Source organism: Dama dama, chromosome 18 (assembly GCF_033118175.1).
Source record: "Dama dama isolate Ldn47 chromosome 18, ASM3311817v1, whole genome shotgun sequence".
Lineage (NCBI taxonomy): Eukaryota > Metazoa > Chordata > Mammalia > Artiodactyla > Cervidae > Dama > Dama dama.
In genome coordinates, this window is record NC_083698.1 from 108,003,572 (window position 1) to 108,023,734 (window position 20,163).

Sequence of the window (20,163 nt, forward strand, 5' to 3'; positions counted from 1 at the left end):
CTGCCCCGCTCCATCCCTAAACCATCAGGTCCTTCCCCGCTCTCAGTCCCCTATGTGAGTTTTCCACATCTTTTTCCTCCTTCCCCTCCTTACTCCCAGCTGATGCCCTTGCTTCTCACTTCCCCGAAAAAAAGAGAAGCTTCTGAAGAACTTCCAGAGATCCTGCCAAATCCTCCCACCTGCCAGCAATCGCTCCCCTGGTTCCTGCAGCTGAGTTCTCTGTGCTCCCACCTAAATCCGGCCATCCCCCTGCATATGAGCTGCTGTCCCCCGTCTGGCACACTCCGGGCCGTGGCTCTAGCACTTCTGCCCCGCACTGTGGTCCTCTTCCCTGCTCCACAATCATTCCTTGGAGATCTCACCCATCACCCAGTCTCAGAGTTGTAAATACCTTCTCTAGGTTGACAGCTCCCCAAGGTTTCCTCCAGCCCATTTTCTCCCCCAGTCCTTAGACTCCAGTGTCTACTCACACACTGTCAGTTCCACCTGGATCTTGAATACATTTGCCCACAGCGAAACTCCTGCTCTCGCACCTCAAACATGGCTCGCTACCCACCCTCCTCACCCTGCTTCCCACTGCTCTGGCCCGCAAGCTGGACACATCCTGGAATCCTGTCTTTTTCTCCCATCCCACATCCAATCAGAAGGCAAGTCTTGTTGGCTCTGCATCCAGAACCCAGTGCTTCTCGCGTCTCCATGGCTCCCAGCCTGCTCCAATCCATGAGCAGTGAATAAGGTGGCTTCCAACCTGGCCCCCGGTGGTCTATTCTCAACACACAACCAGAGTGGTCCTTTAGGAAAGGGAGTCAGATGGCATCACTTCTGTCCCCACAAACTCACCCCCATCTCATTGCCAGTGAGGGCTGAGTCCTGGAGGTCCCAGGACCCAGTCCCATCACCCCTCCCTGCTCCCTCTGTGTCCTTCTCCTGCACCACCCCCCTTCAACTCCAGGCCCTCGACACTCCTGAAGCTTGGAGCCTGCTGTTCCCTCTACCAGGAAAATGCTTCCTCCAGCTAACATTTTCGCCTCTCTAAAGTCTTTGTTTGAATGTCCCCCCTCTCAATGGGACACTTCTGTCCACCCTGTTAGAGGCCTCCCTTCCCCATCTCCCTCCCCCTTGCACATTCTTATTTCTTTCACCCTCCTGGGTTTCTTTCCGAAGTCCTGAACACCTTTGTCCATCCTATATCATCTACTTATTTAGTACATTAGCCTTTCTCTTCTCTTTCCCCCACTAGAATGTAAGCTTCGCAAAGGCTGGGATCTTGATGTCTTGTGTATGGATAAACCCCAAGTATCTGGCACTTGGCAGAGACCCCAGCATCTCAGGTGTTAGGTGCTCAGTCGTGTCTGACTCTTGCGACCCCATGGACTGTAGCCTGCCAGGCTCCATGGAATTCTGCAGGCAAGAATACTGGAGTAGGTAGCTATTCCCTTCTCCAGGGGATCTTCCCAACCCAGGGATCGAACCTGGGGTCCCCTGCATTGCAGGCAGATTCTTCACTGTCTGAGCCACCAGGGCAGCCCCAATATCTCAAAGGTGTGAGTAATGAGAACCCACTCCAAGTCTACTCAGGATTTCCAGCATGTTTCCAAATGCTGGGCGATGTTACAATCGGTGCTTGGTGTTAGCAGGATTAATAGCAACAACATCAGCTCAAGCACTTTCATTAACTGGTCTAACTGACAGGTCTAAACTGTCCTGTGGGGGCTGGGATTCCCATTCTAGAGATGAGGAAAATGAGGCGCTAAAGAAGGCATGTGACCTGCCCAAAGCCGCTGTGCTGTTCTAGGGCTGGGACTGCAGGCCGGGTCTCTCAAGGTCAAGGTCCCTCCCTGGCTTCTCTCCTTCACCTCAATCTGCCTCTCTGATGTCCCCTCATGGAGAGCCTTCCTGCTGGGGACACACACACACACACACACGCCCCTCCACCTTCCCCAAACACCTGTTTTTTAAAGAAGGAAATCAAGATCCCCAGAGGCCTGCACATTTAAGCTGAATTACCCTCAATTATCTTTTAAAATGCACTCTCCCAAAATCTCAAGCAGAATGTTTCAAACACTGGGAATATAAATTCCAGAAAACTAGCCATCAAGGTGTCTAAAATTCATGTCAATGTGTTGGAAGAAGTTGTGTTGGTTCCTGTGTATGAATTACCTTTTGGCCAAAAAAATGAATCCTAGTTAAACTCTGAACAAACCCCTGGCTCCTCACTCCTGTGGGTGGATCAGCGCGCCCTTCAGGGGCTTCTCCTGGATGGACAGATGGACACACACTTGTGTATCCGTGGAACTCCTGGGTGGGACCCACGCATATGGTCTACTATGTTGGGATGGCTCCCTGTCCTGCAGGAATCACCCCAGGTGCTTCCTTTGAGAACACGTGGTTACCTGCCCACAGGCCGTAGGCAGCCCCAGCGCCACCTCATCCTGCCTTCCTGATACCACTCAATGGTCATGGGTATGGAGAACTCAGAGGGTCCAATCTGGTCTAAGAAGGTAGGAGAAATGATCCGAACAAAAGGCAGAAGTCTCTATCTGTGTGCAGAGGGCCTGAGATTTCTTGGGGAACCAGGCAAAAGTATATGGGATTGAGAGACAATGGTCTGGGAGGCCTGCCCGTGATCAAGGATGTCATGGTCAAAGCCAGGCTCAGCCCCTTCCATGTCCCCACACAGCACACCCTGGAGGTCTCCAGGGCTCAAACAGCTGCTCATGAAGCCCCACCATGGAGCAGGCAGGGGGAGACAGAGTGGGTGGTCTCAGGGCCTGGACCTGATTGGGCCATCACTCCTGGTTTCTGCAAACCTTTGTAACAAGGCCAGCAGGTGCCCTCACCCCCCACCTGTATAGTGAATCCCCTCCAGGTAGTCCCTCGGCCTGCCCTGACCCATGCCCTTCTCCCGGATCTGGGCACTTGCCTGGGCCATGGCAAGCCACTCTGTCCTGGGCCAGAGCTGTGACCACGGGGCCTTATTGCCCTGCCCATTGCTTCATCTCTTCTGGGGTCCTGTCCTCCCCCAGGCCCTGAACCCACTGCCCTGGGTGAGGTCTCTGCAGGCTCCATAGTGTGATAGCTCTGAGCTTGGACTCAAGAATGGGGTTTCTCACCTCTGGCACTGTCGACATTTAGGAACTGGATAATGCTTTACTGTGGCTTCCCTGGTGACTCAGATGGTAAAGAATCCATCTGCAAGGCAGGCAATGCAGGTTCGAACCCTGGGTGGGGAAGATCCCCTGGAGAAGGGAATGGCTATTCACTCCAGTATTCTTGTCTGTAGAATCCCATGGACAGAGGAGCCTGGTGGGCTGCAGTCCATGGGGTCGCAAAGAGTTGGACATGACTGAGCGACTAATACATACACAATGCTTTCCTGTGGGGGCTGTCCTGTATTGTACGATGTTAGGAGCATCCCCGGCCTCTATCCAATAAATTCTACCAGTACGCTCCTCTCCCCACCACTAGACACTGTTCTTTGTTCCTGGAGAGTGAAACTGCCCAGGGTTGAGAACCACGACTCTAGAATCAGACAGTCTTGGGTTCATGCCTGGCTCAGCCTCTGCATGACCATAAATAAGTACAAGTCACTTGACCAATCTGAGTCTCATTTTCCCCAGCAGCAAGACATGGAGCCCTTCACCTAACTCATGGTGGATTTGAGGATTAAAATGAGGTCGTATACCTGGGCAGACCAGCACAGCGTCTGATGAAGAGTGAACTCTTAATGAATTGCCTGCTATTACTAGCTCCGATGCTAGTAAGCCTTCGGGACCCTGTGGGCTTGGCCACTGCCTTACCTCTGGGTCCTGCTGCCAACCACCCCCCAGCTAGGGGACTGCTGAAGACAGGGGCCCTCAGAGCCCCTCAGCTGTGGGCCATCAGGAGTCCCATGGAGGGTAGCCATGAGGGGTCAGCCAGGTAATTATTCACAGTGGCCCAGGAGCCACAGGGAAGTCTGGGTTCTACCCAAACCACTGGAAGCTTCTTGGATTGAAGAATGACCATTAGTACACAAGGTGGGTCTTACATTAGAAGCCCATGTAGAAAGTGGTTAGGGGAGGGGCTGCAGGGAAGGAGGGAAAGGAAGACATTGAGAAGCCACCACGAGTAGTGAATCAACTGGAAGGAAACCCAAGAAGAACCCATAAGGCCGCCTGTCGGGTCCAGGGAAGCTGAGGTTTGGGAGCTGCTGCTGGAGGCATCTGAAGGACACTCGGGGCCTCCCCCCAAGCCCCCGACCCCTGCCCCTCCACTGCTGGCCCCTTCATGTGTCCAGTGAGCCCCCACTATGTGACATCTTGTACGAGATGCTGTTGACTCACACAGCCTCGGCCCCCCAAGACTCTGAGTTTGAGGACTGGGTGGGGATGGACAGATGGGGCTGAAGGCGTGGACAGCCCAGGAGACAGAGAAGCGCATGGCAGCTCCTGCGCCTGGACGGCCAAAGCTGCAACGCAAGGAGGGAGGAGCAGAGGACCAGTGCGCCCCACCCCAGAGCTCCAGGCTTCCTTGCAGAAAAGATCAGCAAACGCCCCCAAGAGCATCTTCCTCGGAGGGACTGTGGCCTGCTGGGGCGGCTGGCACTTGTGGGAGTGGTGGGGCCGCCAGCAGCCAAGCCAGGCCCCAGGGTGATGGTGAAATCTGTGAGTTTCTGGGAGCTGCACCCAAACCCTGGAGGAGACAGCGGGGGCACCAGGGCTGAGCAGCACAGAGCTGCCCGAGGACGGGCTGGGTGGGTACCGCTGAGCCAGGGAGACTGACTGCCCGCGTATCTGTGGGAAAGAACCGCTGGAGGCCTTCCGCCACCCCCGCGTGTTCCCACGTGGGGAAATCTAGAGCCAGGTGCGGAGCTGGTGTCTGGCAGCCCAGAGGCCCAAGGGAGCCCATGGTGGCAGCAGGTCAAACTGTCCCTCCGGGCCCTGGTTCCTCCTGTGGTGGGTGTGACCCAGGTCACCTCCTGGAGGTTCTGGCCACCCAGCACTCATTATCTCCCTCCTCATAAGACAGGATGCCACCTTCTGAAGGGGCTTTCCTGAGGGCTCAGTTGGTAAAGAATCTGCCTGCAATGCAGGAGATGTGGATTCAATCCCTGGGTTGGGGGGATCCCTTGGAGCAGGGAAAGGCTACCCACTCCAGTATTCTTGCCTGGAGAATCCCATGGACAGAGGAGCCTGGCAGGACAGTCCATGGGGTCGCAAAGAGTCAGACACGACTGAGCCACTAAACCACCCCCACCTTCTGAAGGCAGCTCTCAGAGTCCCCTCTTATAGGTAAATGGCATCGCCTCCCTCCACCCAGTTCCTTTGCTGGAGACCTAACCCCAGTACCTCAGAACGCCATCTTTAGAGACAGGGTCTCTAAGACGGTGACCAAGTTAGAATGAGGTGGGTCACGAAGGTGTCCCTAATCCAATATGGCTGGTATTATAAAACTGGGGAGGTCATGACAGAGAGAGACAGACACAGAGAAGACAACGTGAGGAGACACAGGCGGAAGGCGGTGGCCTACCCCCCACGGAGAGAGGTCTGGAGCCCAACCTTCTCTCACAGCCCTCGGAGGGAACCAGTCCTGCCCAGGTCTGGGCCTTCCAGCCTCCAGAACTGTGAGAGAATGCATTTCCATTGTCAATGCCGCCCAGTCTGGCACTTGGTCATGGCAGGTCTAGCAAACTTATCCTTTCAACACTGCTCCTCCCTGTTGCTTGGGCTCCATGCCACCCCACCCCCCACCCCAGCCGCTCCCCTCACAGCCTCTGGTTTGCCCGAAGCCACGGAACGCAAGGTGCTCAGAACAGTGTGCTTATATAAACAACAAGGTCCTACTGAATAGCACAGGGCACTACGTTCAATATCCTGAGATAAATCATAATAGGAAAGTATATGAAAAAGATGGGAGTTCCCTGGCGGTCTAGTGGTTAAGATTCTGCGCTCTCACTGCCAAGGGTCCGGGGTCAACCCTTGGTCCAAGAAGTAAGCAAGCCATGTGTGAGGCCAAAAAAAAGGACATGTATATATGTATAACTGAATCACTTTGCTGTTCAGCAGAAATTAACAATATATTATCAATCAATTCTACTCCAATAAGAAGGGGAAAAAAAAGAACGATGTGCTTATGAGCACAACACAGGGCAGGACCTGGGGGGCCGGAATACCTGAGTCTGAGTCTTCATTCCACCACCTGTTGACAGGAGGACAAAGGGCCAAGCTCTCTAGCCTCAGTCTCTTCATCTCTAAGATGGGTTCAGCATTGTCTTCCCTCTCTCATCACGTTAGTGTGAGTAGGAAAACAGAAACAAGAGGACATATGCGAAAATCATCTCTAGGTCACAGAGGACTGAAGGCAGTCCTCACTGTTCACAACGTAGCACTCTCTGGTAAACACCCACCCCACTTTGGGCTTGTACCGAATTTCCTGTCAATTAAAAACTTGACTCCCTTTCTACTTTGTGACAAAACATATCTCCCCATCCCATACTTGTAAAATTGCCTTTTTGGACTCAAGGATATTCCTCTTGTAAGAATTAACTGGTTATCCCAGCTCGAGAGCTTTTGGATCTCAATTCTCTCATCCAATATATTTCCCTCTCTTGCCAGTTGAGCACCATTCATAAATCCAGTGAGTGGGACCTTCTCTCTTCATCCAAGTCTTTATGGAACATACTGAAAAAGGCACGAGACAAGTCCTCTCTCCAAATGATCTACACCCTTTAGGCTTAGCCTTCAGCTGGCAGCAAATTTACTCAATCAGAGTAATACCCAGTGATGTGCTGGAGTGTCATGTTGGTAGTTTAAAATCAGCTCCAGTAGGAGTATTTATACCATGGAAATTAGCAGATGATACAAATCAGATTTCAGCTCCCCCTTCCCTCCCTGTCAAGAGCCAGTTGTAAATATTCACTAACACACTGCATTCAGACCACCTGTGTGTGTTATACTCAAGCTACTGGAAGAAACTTTGTCAAATGCCTCCAAATGAACACATGAATCTTTATGGAGCTTAACAGCCAATAAAACGGTTCAATATTCCTGATTTAATTTGGTTCTTTCAACATCCCAGGAAATTAAGTTTGGCTTTTGTGACCCACTGGACTGTAGCCCACCTGGCTCCTCTGTCCATGACATTTTTCAGGCAAGAATACTGGAGTGGGTTGCTATTTCCTTCTCCGGGGGATCTTCCTGACCCAGTGATCAAACTCATGTCTCCTGCATTGCAGCAGATTTTACCTGCTAAGCCATTGGTGAATAGGTGTACTATTAGTGAAAAGTGAAAGTGAAAGTCACTCAGTCAAGTCTGACTCTTTGAGACCCCATGGACTGTACAGCCCATGGAATTCTCCAGGCCAGAATACTGGAGTGGGTAGCCTTTCCCTTCTCCAGAGGATCTTCCCAATCCAGGGATCGAACCCAGGTCTCCCACATTGCAGGCAGATTCTTTACCAGCTGAGCCATAAGGGAAGTCCAAGAAGACTGGAGTGGGTAGCCTATCCCTTCTCCAGGAGATCTTCCTGACCCAGGAATTGAACCAGGGTCTCCTGCATCGCAGGCAGATTCTTTACCAACTGAGCTATGAGGGAAGCCTCTACTAGCATACCCATTTTAAAGATGAGTAACACGGGTTAATGATCGACTCAGCGCCAGACCGCCGGCAGGGGCTCAAATGCCCATGTTCTGATCTCAAGTCAACGTTCTCTTCTGCTCACCATCTGACTGTTCCCCCACCCCCGTTGGTTGTCACAAGCATCCTGAATTCCCCCAGCATCCCCTGCTTTGGGTTTACAACATGGACAAGTTGACAGGGAGCATCTCCAAGGCCCTGGCCCTTCCCATCAGCAGCACATCCCTGAGAACTGATGAATGATGCGTCTCTGCCTGGGAGAGGGTCCTTGAGTGTTTGACAAGACTCTGCGTTTTGTTTCTGATTCACTGATGACAGGAGGCCACCTAAAGTGACAGCAACCCTTCGTGCCGTGTGTCTCAGACTGGAGCCCCCTTAGAAACACCAATGTAGGGTTCAGGGCCTGAAGGTTAGAAGAGATGACAGGTGACAGGTGACAGGGTAAGGAAAGCTCGAGGTGGATGCTGCAAGCTGGGAGAGCCAGACAGGCTTCACTCAGCCCACAGTGCGTCTCAAACACTTTTAAAAAACCTTAAAACTGGGAATCTTTCGTATTAAAAAGCCAGATTCTCGGAATCTCTCAAAACACTGGAAATCTGGCAACACAGATGGAGTTGAGGGGCTCTCTTTCTGAAGGGGTGAGAACTCTGCAATCCACAACACCCTGTTCCCTATTTTAGGGCTTGGTTGAGTCTCTCACGCCTCTAGGGCATGCATGTGCGTGCACGCTCAGTCATGTCCAACTCTGTGACCCCATGAACTGTGACCTCATGAGCCTGCCAGGCTCCTCTGTCCATGGGATTCTCCACGCAACAATATGGAGTGGGTTGCCATTTCCTCCTCCAGGGGATCTTCCTGACCCAGGGATCTGAATTGGCGTCTCCTGCCTTACAGGTGGATTCTTTACCACTAGCGCCACATGGGAAGCCCATGTCCCTAGAGACCCAGCAATCAATGGGAAGTAGGGTGGATCTTGTAGACCATGACAACTAGCCTTTGAACCCGGCCTCAGAGCTGGGGTGAAAGGGGTCACATATAAACAGCTGCCTGCTTTGCCCTTTGGGGGCCGCAGTTTGGGTCATGGCCCTTCTGAGGATGCAGGAGACAGATCCCAGCTGGGACTCTTCCCTGACCACTGGGATGCTCCCTAGCCTCTGTGTACCTCAGTTTTCCATCTTAAAAGTGGTGACGACCATATTTAATTCACAGTGTTGTGGTGAAGATAAATCAGTTAAGCCATGGGAGAGTCTGCAAACCACAATAAGCCCTCGGTCTACACTGGCTGCCCTAGTCTGACCCCAGCCTGCTCCCCCGACTACCTCTTCCTGAAGTTGCAGCGCTGGGCCTCAGGTGCTACAAAGAAAGTGAGGGCTGTCCACCCCCCAGGGAGCATATTTTCTAAGACTGAGTTTTCTCCTGAAGGAATGGGCCTGGGTAGAATGGGGGTGAAGGAAAAAGCTAAAGCGTGAGTTGTTCAGTCATGTCCGACTGTTAGGGACCCCAAGGACTTAGCCCGCCCCCAGGCTCCTCTGTTCATGGGATTCTTCAGGCAAGAATACTGGAGTGAGTTGCCATTCCCTTCTCTGGGGGGGAATCTTCCCCGACCCACTATTGAACCCGGGTCTCCTGCATTGCAGGCAGGTTCTTTACCATCTGAGCCACCAAAATAGGGGAAGGGGTGATAAAATTGGGGCTCGGAGGGGAAACTGAGGCAAGAAAAAGCAAAAGCACATGGTGTTTCCTGCCGGTGGGAGCAGCGGAGAGTGGGATTCGCAGAAGGGGGGGACCTCAGCCTCCCTCCCTCTACTCGGGCCGCCCCCACCGGCAGGAGCCTCCCCCGTGCTGGCATCGCCTCCTCCAAGCCCACCCACCTGGGCCCGCGCTGTTGATTCAGCTGTGGAGACCGGAGACAGGAAGGAATCTGTTCCCAAGCCCAGGACAGACAGAGGACCACAGGGCTCTCTCTCCTGAGCTCTCCCGCCTCACTTTTTTTTTTTCCAACTAAAAAACGTCATGAAAGGCCAAGAAAGCAGGCCTCCTAAACATTTCATCCAGCTGGACGGCCAGATGCTGCTGGAGAGATGGCGGAGGCTCACAAGGTAACCGCACCTGAGTTCTCAGGACCGGGCCTGGATATGCCCTTCTCGCTGGAGTGGGTGCAGAAAGTCCCCGGGGCTTCTCACCGACTCCAGCACAACAGTGGCGGGAAGCACAGCAGGCTGGAATCTAGGGAGACATGGGTCGCCACACCAGGGCCCTGGGGTCTGCAGTTAACCCAGCGGTGACGAGTGCCGAGGCCAGCCAGGGCGTGTGGGCCTTGAGCAGAGAGCTCGGTCTGCAGCATCGCACTGAACCTTTCCAGGCGTCTTACCAGCAGAGGCTGAGAGCTAAGTGCCTCTGCCCAGGTCGGCCTGGGCAGGGACAGGGCAGAGTTCAATCTCTAAGGTTTGGGGACCCTGAAGCCTGTGCGTCCTGCTCTCCCAGTGGGTGCCAAGGTCCGAGCAGCCAGCACAGGCCCCCAGGTAGGGACTCTCTGAAGAGACCAGGGCTGGATGTTCCCCAGAGCAGACGCAGGGCCTGTGGGAGAATTGCCTACGAGCGGCTGGAGGTGGTCAGATGTCACAGAAGCAGAAGGCAGAGTTCAATCTCTAAGGAGGCCTGTCATGGAAGCAGAAAAGGGGTCCATCCTCTGTCACTCCAAGGGCAAGACCAAGGTGAGAGGAAGGAAGAGTCTCCCTCACCACAAGAACAACTGAAGAGGGGATGGCTTTCCTGGATCACAGTGAACAGGTTCTATCAGCAAGGGACGGCCCCAGTGTGGGCCAAGAACACCTGGTCCACAGAGCAGCTCCGGTGTCCGCGGTCAAGGCGGGCAGGCTGGAGAGGCCCACCCTTGGGTTGTGGGCGTCTAGAGAGGGCGGGGTCAACAGCGCAGAGGGATCTCAGGCTTCTTTAACATCAGCTCTCAGAGCCACCTGCTCTCTCCTACTGCCTTACTCATCTGCTCATTCGTTCAAGAAAAGGAGAATTCCCTGGCTGCCCAGTGGTTAGGACTCTGAGCTTTTCACTGCTGTGGCCCAGGTTCAACCCTTAGTCAGAGAACTAAGATCCCCCAAGCTGCATGACCATAAAAAAACACATAGTTTTTTTTTGTTTTTTCCCAGCACTATTCTGAACAAGAGCCTGGCAGGCTGCAGTCCGTAGGGTTGGAAAGAGTCAGACATGACTGAAGCGACTTAGGATGTACGCTTAAGACATAAGAAGGTGGAACTTTACACCTCAGGTGGGGAGAGAGTGCCTCTTGAAGAAGTGGTATTTAAGTCAAGACTCAAACGATGCTTTCAACGACGCAATCTAGCATTCTCTGCCAAATAGTTGCTAAATCCCTGACATCTGTGTCTAGCCCTCAGAGGGTTCAGGATCTGGGGGTAAGGGTGTGTGACTGGTCCCTCCCCGTACCCAGGCTCACCTGTCGGGGACACGTACTGATGGTGGTAGTGATTCAGGCGCTAAGTCGTGTCAACTCTTGTGACCCCGTGGACTGTAGCCCACCAGGCTCCTCTGTCCATGGGACTCTCCAGGCAAGAATACTGGAGTGGGGTGCTATTTCCTTCTCCAGGGGATCTTCCCGACCCAGGAATCGAACCCGGGTCTCCTGCATTGCAGGCAGATGAACTGATGGCGGTCTTTATTTTCCTATGAGGATAATCCCCTTCCCCAAGAATGTGACTCTGTACTTGATTCCTGATTTTAAATAAACTTCCCTGCTGCCTGACATACATTGGAAACTTTGTTGTAAATACTAACAGGCAGCGCATTCTTACAGTTGCTCTAAATTTTATCTTTGGATTGAGCACAGTCAGCAGTACTTATACAGCCACGCGATGTTCTGTCAGCCCTCGGCTGCGCCCGAGGAAACTGCTGTGGAATTGTTGAGGATGTCGCTAAAACTGTCACACAGGATTCCCCTCACGTCACCTCATGGGAGACACTTCTTGGGGTCTCCGGGCCAGAAATCACAGTCTTTGGGGGGCAAATGGCTAGGTTTTTGTCTTATAGGCAAGTGTCACTGCTCACACTTGCCCTGTTACAAGTGTAACACTTAACACTGCCCTGTGACACCGGGCCTCCTCCCACTCACCTCACCCTGGGCCGCAGCATCCCCTCCCTGCCCTGCGGTCCTCTGCCCCGGGCCCCTCACTCTGTGTGTCTTTGCAGACCACCTCAAGCTCTCTTGGAACGAAGCGAGTACATCTTTCCTGTCTGCCTCTCCCCTCCCCCGCCTGCCCCTCACAGCGTACTGCTCCTCACTCCAAGCCCCAGAACGTTCTTCCGTCTGGAAAGAAGGCCGACACGGGACATGATCCAAGTTTGTTACATTCCAGTAAAGGCACGGACGGCCACAGGCTCCTGAGACGGTTTCTCACATTTCCTGGAAGTGAGTTCAGGTCACAGAGAAATGGGTTTCACAGCTTAGGAAGAGGATTGAGACCGGCCTGAGGGTGTCCCACACAGCCATGGTCGCCCCCCACAAAGTCTCCCTCAGCCATGTCCCCACAGGTGCCCTGTGAGGTACTGGGGGTCAGCACGTCCCACACAGCCATGGCTGCCCCCCACAGAATCTCCCTCATCTACGTTCCCACAGGCCCCCTGTGAGGTACTGGGGGTCAGCAGGTCCCACACAGCCATGGCCACCCCCCACAAAGTCTCCCTCAGCCATATCCCCACAGGACCCCTGTGAGGTACTGGGGGTCAGCAGGTCCCACACAGCCATGGCCACCCCCCACAAAGTCTCCCTCAGCCATATCCCCACAGGCCCCCTGTGAGGTACTGGGGGTCAGCAGGTCCCACACAGCCATGGCCACCGCCCACAAAGTCTCCCTCAGCCATATCCCCACAGGCCCCCTGTGAGGTACTGGGGGTCAGCAGGTCCCACACAGCCATGGCCACCCCCCACAAAGTCTCCCTCAGCCATATCCCCACAGGCCCCCTGTGAGGTACTGGGGGTCAGCAGGTCCCACACAGCCATGGCCACCCCCCATAAAGTCTCCCTCAGCCATATCCCCACAGGCCCCCTGTGAGGTACTGGGGGTCAGCAGGTCCCACACAGCCATGGCCACCCCCCATAAAGTCTCCCTCAGCCATATCCCCACAGGCCCCCTGTGAGGTACTGGGGGTCAGCAGGTCCCACACAGCCATGGCTGCCCCCCACAGAATCTCCCTCATCTACGTTCCCACAGGCCCCCTGTGAGGTACTGGGGGTCAGCAGGTCCCACACAGCCATGGCCGCCCAGTCACCCTTGGCCAAGTGTCCCCCAGAAGCAGCTGAACCCTCTGGTGCAGTGATTCAAGAGGGCTCAGAATCCAGCCCAAATCAAGGGGGCTGTGTGCTCATCCTGAGTGTCTGTGGCTCTGGGTCCCCCCGTGACACCTCCCCAGGTGACACCTCAGCTCATTACCTCTGCCGCTCACAGCTCACTGACAACCAGCTCTCACTTGCAATCACACCGCGGGCATCTGGGGTGAAGACAGCTCCAGCTGCTGCACGCCCGGCCCGCCTGCCCACCCCTCGCGCCGTCTAGACGCTGGCACAGGCCTGTCAGCATCCGAATGACAGCACGTGCCCAGGCTGCCGGGCGTCAAAGCCGGCTCCCTGCCTGCAACTGCACACGCGGAATGAAGGCCGGTTTTATGGTAGTGAAGTGAAAGTCGTTCAGTCGTGTCCAACTCTTTGCGACCCCATGGACCGCCATGGAATTCTCCAGTGGGTAGCCTTTCCCTCCTCCAGGGGATCTTCCCAACCCAGGGATCGAATCCAGGTCTCCCACATTGCAGGCCGATTCTTTACCAGATGAGCCACAAGGGAAGCCCAATTTTTTTTTTATGGTAATGGGGGCTCCAAAATATAACATCAGAAACTCCACAGCACCTCATTCCTCACCACCTTCATCACGTGGAGAGGTCGGAGCGCCCAACTCCCCAGGAGTCTTAGACTGAACCCTCGATTCACTGCATGACTGGGGCCACTCGGGGGCCAGGGGTCACTAAGGTGCACTCACTGCTCCCAGAGCCTCCTGACCCCCTGGGATCTTCTCAAGCCTCCCTCTCCACCCACCCCTTCAGCTAGGTGACCTCCTCTGGTCCTCTGGGCAAGGCCTGGAACAGCCCAGGGCACCCACCTACTGCTGCTGGGGACCCCCTAAGGGATTATCTCAGTGCACCCCAGAGCAGCTGCAATTCACAAGGATTCACCACATGGAGGCCTGGCTCTGGGGTACCTGAGAACCTTAGCTGCCTCCCCATCAACCAGCCCCACATTTGACCTGGCTTTCACCTTCAGACGCCTGAGAACTTCAGAGCTGCCTGGGAAGAATGTATTTAGTACACTAGCTCACACCTTTACAATCCAACCCCACAAGCTAAGGAACACATTCACCCTTAACCTTGGTGGTGGTTAGGTTGCAGGGTAGGGGGTCAACCTTTGTCTGGGGGACTTGACGAGCTGCACCTGTTTCTGTGGTGGCCGGCGCCAAGTCATGGTCTCTCTGCCACCCACTGCTGCTCCATCTCTGGGCCAGCCAGGCTCCCCCTGCCCCATACCACCCCAGGCACAGCCTACCAGAGGGGTGCAGGGCAGAGAGGGGACAGGACTGCCTTGGACTTCAGAGCAGTCCAGTCAGGAAAGCAAGTTCCTCTGCCCCTTCTGAGGGAGGAGAAGCTGAGACTAGCACTCTTATTTGGTCTACCCCCTACCCTCGCATCACCAGTCTACCCCACCTTCCTGTTCTCCCAAAATGAAAGTTGCTCAATCGTGTCCGACTCTTTGTGACCCCATGGACTACACAGCCCATGGAATTCTCCAGGCCAAAATACTGGAGTGGGTAGCCTTTCACCTCTCCAAGGGATCTTCCCAACCCAGGGATCAAATCCAGGTCTCCCGCATTGCAGGCGGATTCTTTACCAGCTGAGCCACCAGGGAAGGCCCCTGTTCTCCAAAGCCCACTTCAAATCGCCCTACTTAAGGTTTTCCTGATGTCTCCTTCTTCTGAGCCTGGAGGCCTGAATCATCCATTCTGGCACTTCCTGTGGGCCAGCCGAGTCTGCTCCCTCTGCTGGACTGCCGGCCTGAGGGCGGGGACCCGGCCTTTACACCTCCAGGGCCCCCGACAGCACCTAATCTGTTACCAGGTGATGCCCACTGGTGAGGCTGGGCTGGGAGAGCTCAGACTCTCCCAGCTCCAACCCCCCATGGGAGGGCTCCAACCCCCTCCCATGGATGGTCCGGGCTCTGGGGCAGGCAGCCTTCCCATGCGGTGCCTCAGTACTTCCTCCTGGACCGGGGACACCACCCCGGGACCAGCCAGGCTGTTCCCCTCTCTGCCATGCTGCCGGGAGGAGGCTCAGGAGGATCCAGCTCACGTGCAATGGGCCGGAGAGCACCCCTGAGCCTGGGGCCTGCCTCGTGTCAGCACAGGACTAGCCGCCACCAGACGCCCTACAACAGGACGCCACCATCACCCCTCCTGCCCTGAACAAAGCCCTGCCTGGGGCTCAGAAGGCTTGTAGATGTGTGCCCTAGCATGTCTGGGGGTAGGTTTTCAGGGCCCAAGTTGTGCCAGAGCTCAGCAGGTTCCCCTTGGCTGCACAAAGTGTGTGTGTTTGTGGGGTGTTATGGGCGCATGTGAGCGCTCACACGTAGGTGAGGGGCACAGAGGTGTGTGTCTGGGGGGGTCTGGGCACAAGCTAGGTGGAAGGAAGGAGGAGGAAGTGGAACAAGCTAGAGCCCCCAGATCATTTTCACATGAAGCACAAGTTTGGCTTCAGGCTCACGTGTGCCTGGCTCCAATGGCCGTGTGAGGCAGGGCCCAGGGGCAGCAAAAGGTGAGGGACAGCGAGCAAGACGGGGGGGGTTGTGGGTAGGGGGAGCTGGCAGCAGGGTCGGGGCAGAGGCTCCGGCCCTCGCAGGGCATGAGAAGAGGCACCGCCAGGGGCCAGATGGGGGCAGAAGTGCCAAGAGGGGGCCGTGGAGTGTGAGCAGAGGCCCAGCCGCTCCGGGGCTGGTGGGGGAGGCAGAGCCTACCTGTACCACGGCGGGCGGGTGCTGAAGGCCTGCGGTCATAGGTGGCAGGGTCCTGCAGCGGGGGACTCATCCAGTGCCCCCTCGGTGCCCGCGCCCAGAGCCTACCGTGCCTGCAGCACCAAAGGCCATTCTGAGGAGGATCTGAAAGAAGAGGGCAGTGGGAGGGGCGGCCCCGACCCTGAGCACAGAACAGACTCACAGTGGGCCCGAGGAGGCGGGGGAAGACGCCAGGGTGGCCCCACATGTGGGGAAGGCAGGAGGTGCACTGGGCGGGAGCCAGCCCGCCTGGGTGGTTCAGGAAGGACCAGTGTGAGAGCAGGAAGCTGTCGGAGGCCAGGTCCTCCCGCCAGCAGAGCTGGGAGGATGAGAGCAGAGGATGCAGGCAGAGCCCAGGCCCTGGCAAGGGAGGCCAATCAGGGAGACTTGGCAGAAGGGAGAGGAGAACCGTGAGCCAGGATGGGAGCTGGATGCCTTCTGGAGCTCAGGTCCATCCCAAGGGAATCCTGGGGGTGGCCAGCAGGTAGAGTTGACCTGCTCTGTACTCCGCCCAGCTCACACTGAGCCCTCCCTGTGGGCACAGCTTTCCTGGCTTCACTCCCACGCGGGAGCAGGACAGTTGGGAGCGAGGGTCAGAACCCGGGCAGATGGTGGGGTGTAGGGGGCAGTTCGCTAAGTATGGAGGTGGGGCGGGGGGCTTGAGAGCAGTTGAGGATCACGTGTAGGTGGTGTTGGCCAGAAGGGTGAGGAGGAAGGGGAGGCAATGAGATAAGGACGATGCCAAAAGGGGAGACGATGCCAGGCCAGGGTTGGGAAGAGGTGACCTGCGGGAAGGTGGGAAACAGGGACAATCTGAATGGGGGACAGGTGTCCAGGCCGGAGGATGCCAAGTGGAGACAGAGAAGGTGCCAGGCAGGCAGTGGGCAGGAAGGGAGATGTCAGGCTGGGGAAGGAGGGCAGGTGCCAGGCAGGGGGTGGGGAGGAGGCAGAGGGTGCCAGTCAGGAGCAGCATGGGGAAGTGCCAGGCGATGGGGAGGGGGGGTGGGTGCCAGACATGGGGGAAGAGAGGAAGGTAGCAGGCAGGAGGGTGCCAGGCAAAGGGAAAGAGGGGTAAGACAGGGGAGAGTGGGGAGGTACTGGGGAGGGGGGTAAGATGCCAGGCAGGGGTGAGGAGCGGGGAGAATGCGAGGGGAGGGATGGGAGTCTGCCAGGCACAGAAGAGGTGCAAGAAAGGGAGTGGGGGAGGTGCCCGGCAGGGGAGGGAGAGTCAGGAGTGGGGGGGGGCGGTGATCAGGAAAGAAGGAGAGGAGGAGGAAGAGGCAGAAGGCGGCTGCCAGGTAAGGGGAGGTCCCAGCCAGGGGAAAGAAGGGAGGTGCCAGCCGGGGGAAGGGGGGAGGACAGGGAGATGCCAGGCCAGGGAAGGCGGGGGGAGATGCCAGACGGGGGGGGGGGGTGGCGAGGGATGCCAGGCAGGCGGGAGGAGAGGAGATAGCAGGCGGGGTGGGGGAGGAGGGTGCCAGGCAAGGGAGGGAGGGGTGATGTCAACACAGGCAAGACGGGCACCGACAAACAGGGGAGGCCGGGGCGCCGGCGCAGCGCGGCCCGGCGGCGTCTCCTCCAGGGGCCTGGGGACCGCGCGGCGCGGGTCGCTCACCTGCTCCCCCGGGACCCCGGCCCGGAGCGCGGCCGCTCGCTCCCCGCTCGGCGCTCGGCTCGGCCCGGCGCCTGCGCCGCCGCTGCAGCCCGGAGCGGGGGAGGCGCAGGGAGCGTCTGCAAAGAGCGAGCGGCTTAATAATGAGTTAGGGATCGGAGCAGACGGCGTCGCCCCGTGCATCCGCACTTGTGATCGCCCCGCTCGCAGGCCGGTCGTGAGCTTCGGGCTGAGCAGGGACGCGCTGGACGTCAGTAGGCGCGCCTGCTCCGCGGGCTCACCCAGACCGCCCGAGCATCCGGAGCGATCGCAGGCGGTACCCACTCCAGGACACACACACCACACACACACACCACACCACACACATACACACCCACACCACACCACACACCACACACACATACACACCACACACATACACACCACACCACACATACACACCACACACACATACACACCACACACACACCACACACATACACATACATACACACCACACACACATACACACAGACACCCATACCACACCACACACACACCACACCACACACCCACACCCACACACACACCACACCACACACACACACCACACCACACACACACACACCACACACACACCACACACACACACCACACCACACACACACACCACACCACACACACACCACACCACACCACACACCACACACATACACCACACCACACACACATACACACAGACACCCATACCACACCACACACACACCACACACACACACCACACACACACACACACCACACCACACACACACCACACCACACACATACACACCCACACCACACCACACACCCACCACACCACACACACACCACACACATACACACCACACCACACACACATACACACCACACACACACATACACACCACACCACACACACATACACACCACACACACACACATACACACCACACACACACATACACACCACACCACACACACATACACACCACACACACACACATACACACCACACACACATACACACCACACACACACCACACCACACATACACACCACACCACACACACACCACACACCCACACCACACCACACACACATACACACACACCACACACGCACACATGCACACACCACACCACACCACACACATATACACACCCACACACACACCACACCACACACACATACACACACCACACACACCCACACCACACCACACACATACACACACCCACACACATACCACACCACACACACATACACATCCACACACACACCACACCACATACATATACACACCACACACAACACCACACCACACACATATACACACCCACACACATACCACACACACATACACACCACACACACACACCACACCACACACACATACCACACCACACACACACCACACCACACACACACCACACCACACACACCCACACACCACACCACACATACACCACACCACACACACCCACACACACACACCACACCACACACACACCACACACACACACCACACCACACACACACACACCACACCCATACCACACCACACCACACACACACCACACCACACACACACCACACCACACACACACCACACATACCCACACACACCACACACACACACAGGTGCTGGAATATGCTCAGACTGATGTCCCTCACCCCATTATCCACTTGCACACTCATGGTCTCAATCTGAGTGAGTGAGTGAAAGTCGCTCAGTCCTGTCTGACTCTTTGCAACCCCATGGACTGTATCGTCCAGTTGGCTGAATTCTCCAGGCCAACCCTGGGATCCAACCCAGATCTCCCGCATTGCAAGCAGATTCTTTACCAGCTGAGTTATCAGGGGAGCCCCAAGTTCTCATGTGGGTCCCTCCCAGCTCTGCTCCTCTCTCTGCAGGGTCTCTGGAAGCCCAGTTGAACCTCTCTGCTCACTCCCCGCCTTTCTGTCTCCGTGAACCTGACTGCTTTGAGAACCTGGCATAAACGAAACCCTACAGTAGTTGCCCTTAAGTGACTGACAGTTCACTAGAAGGACCTCGAGTTTCCTCCATGTTGTAGCATGTGTCAGAATTCCCTCTCTTTTAAGGCTGAATAAGATTCTGTTGCCTGCATCAGAGAAAGACAAACATCATATGCTATCACTTGTATGTGGAATCTAAAAAAATGATACCAATGAATTTATTTACAAAACAGAAATAGACTCACAGACACAGAAAACAAATGTAGGATTACCAAAGAGGGTGGGAGGTATAAATTAAGTTTGGGATTAACAGATACACACTATATAAAATTCAGTTGTCAGTAAGTGAGATCTGGGGTTGTTCACTGTAGTACTGCTTGAATACCAAGAAGTTGGAGATGTCTAAATGTTCATCAACAGGTGACAGAGTAAATAAATCAGGTGTAAACATGTGACAAGATAAATACACCACTCAATGAATCTATCAAGCAGTAGGGAAACCCTCTATGTACTGATAGAGGAGGATAGAGAAGAATCTCAAAGACAAGACAAGAGAATAAAAGAAAAGTGTGCAGGACAGTGTGCAAAGTGTGCCGAAGTGTGTGATGTGTGACGTATGTGCTCGTGAGTGCTCCCCTATATACACACACAAGTCCTCTAGAAGGATCCAGGAGAAAATGGGCACAGCGGTGGCCTCTTGTAAAGGGCTGGAGGTTGGAGTGGAGGGACATTTACTTTCCACTCTATTTTCACTTGTAACTTTTGAATTTAGACTATTTTACCCATTCAACAAATAAGTAAATGCTTACAAAAATCATCTGTATCATCTGTTAGACTTTTA

At 55.4% G+C, this 20,163-nt stretch overlaps 1 protein-coding gene across 2 annotated transcripts in view; it reads right to left on the reverse strand.

Moving 5' to 3' along the window:
- Positions 1–17,414, reverse strand: part of SMARCD3 (SWI/SNF related, matrix associated, actin dependent regulator of chromatin, subfamily d, member 3) — a 33,769-nt gene extending 16,355 nt beyond the window's left edge. Inside the window, exons 1-2 of one of the 2 annotated variants that reach the window (XM_061166141.1) lie at positions 17,349–17,414; positions 15,698–15,838 (exon numbers count right to left, since the gene is read on the reverse strand). In XM_061166141.1, coding sequence (XP_061022124.1) covers positions 15,698–15,736 — 39 coding nt within the window. In that variant the 5' untranslated portion in view covers positions 15,737–15,838; positions 17,349–17,414. Of the gene's footprint in view, positions 1–15,697; positions 15,839–17,348 lie in introns of those variants that run through there. The other variant, XM_061166143.1, reaches the window with a different exon arrangement.
- Positions 17,415–20,163: the final 2,749 nt, after the last annotated feature.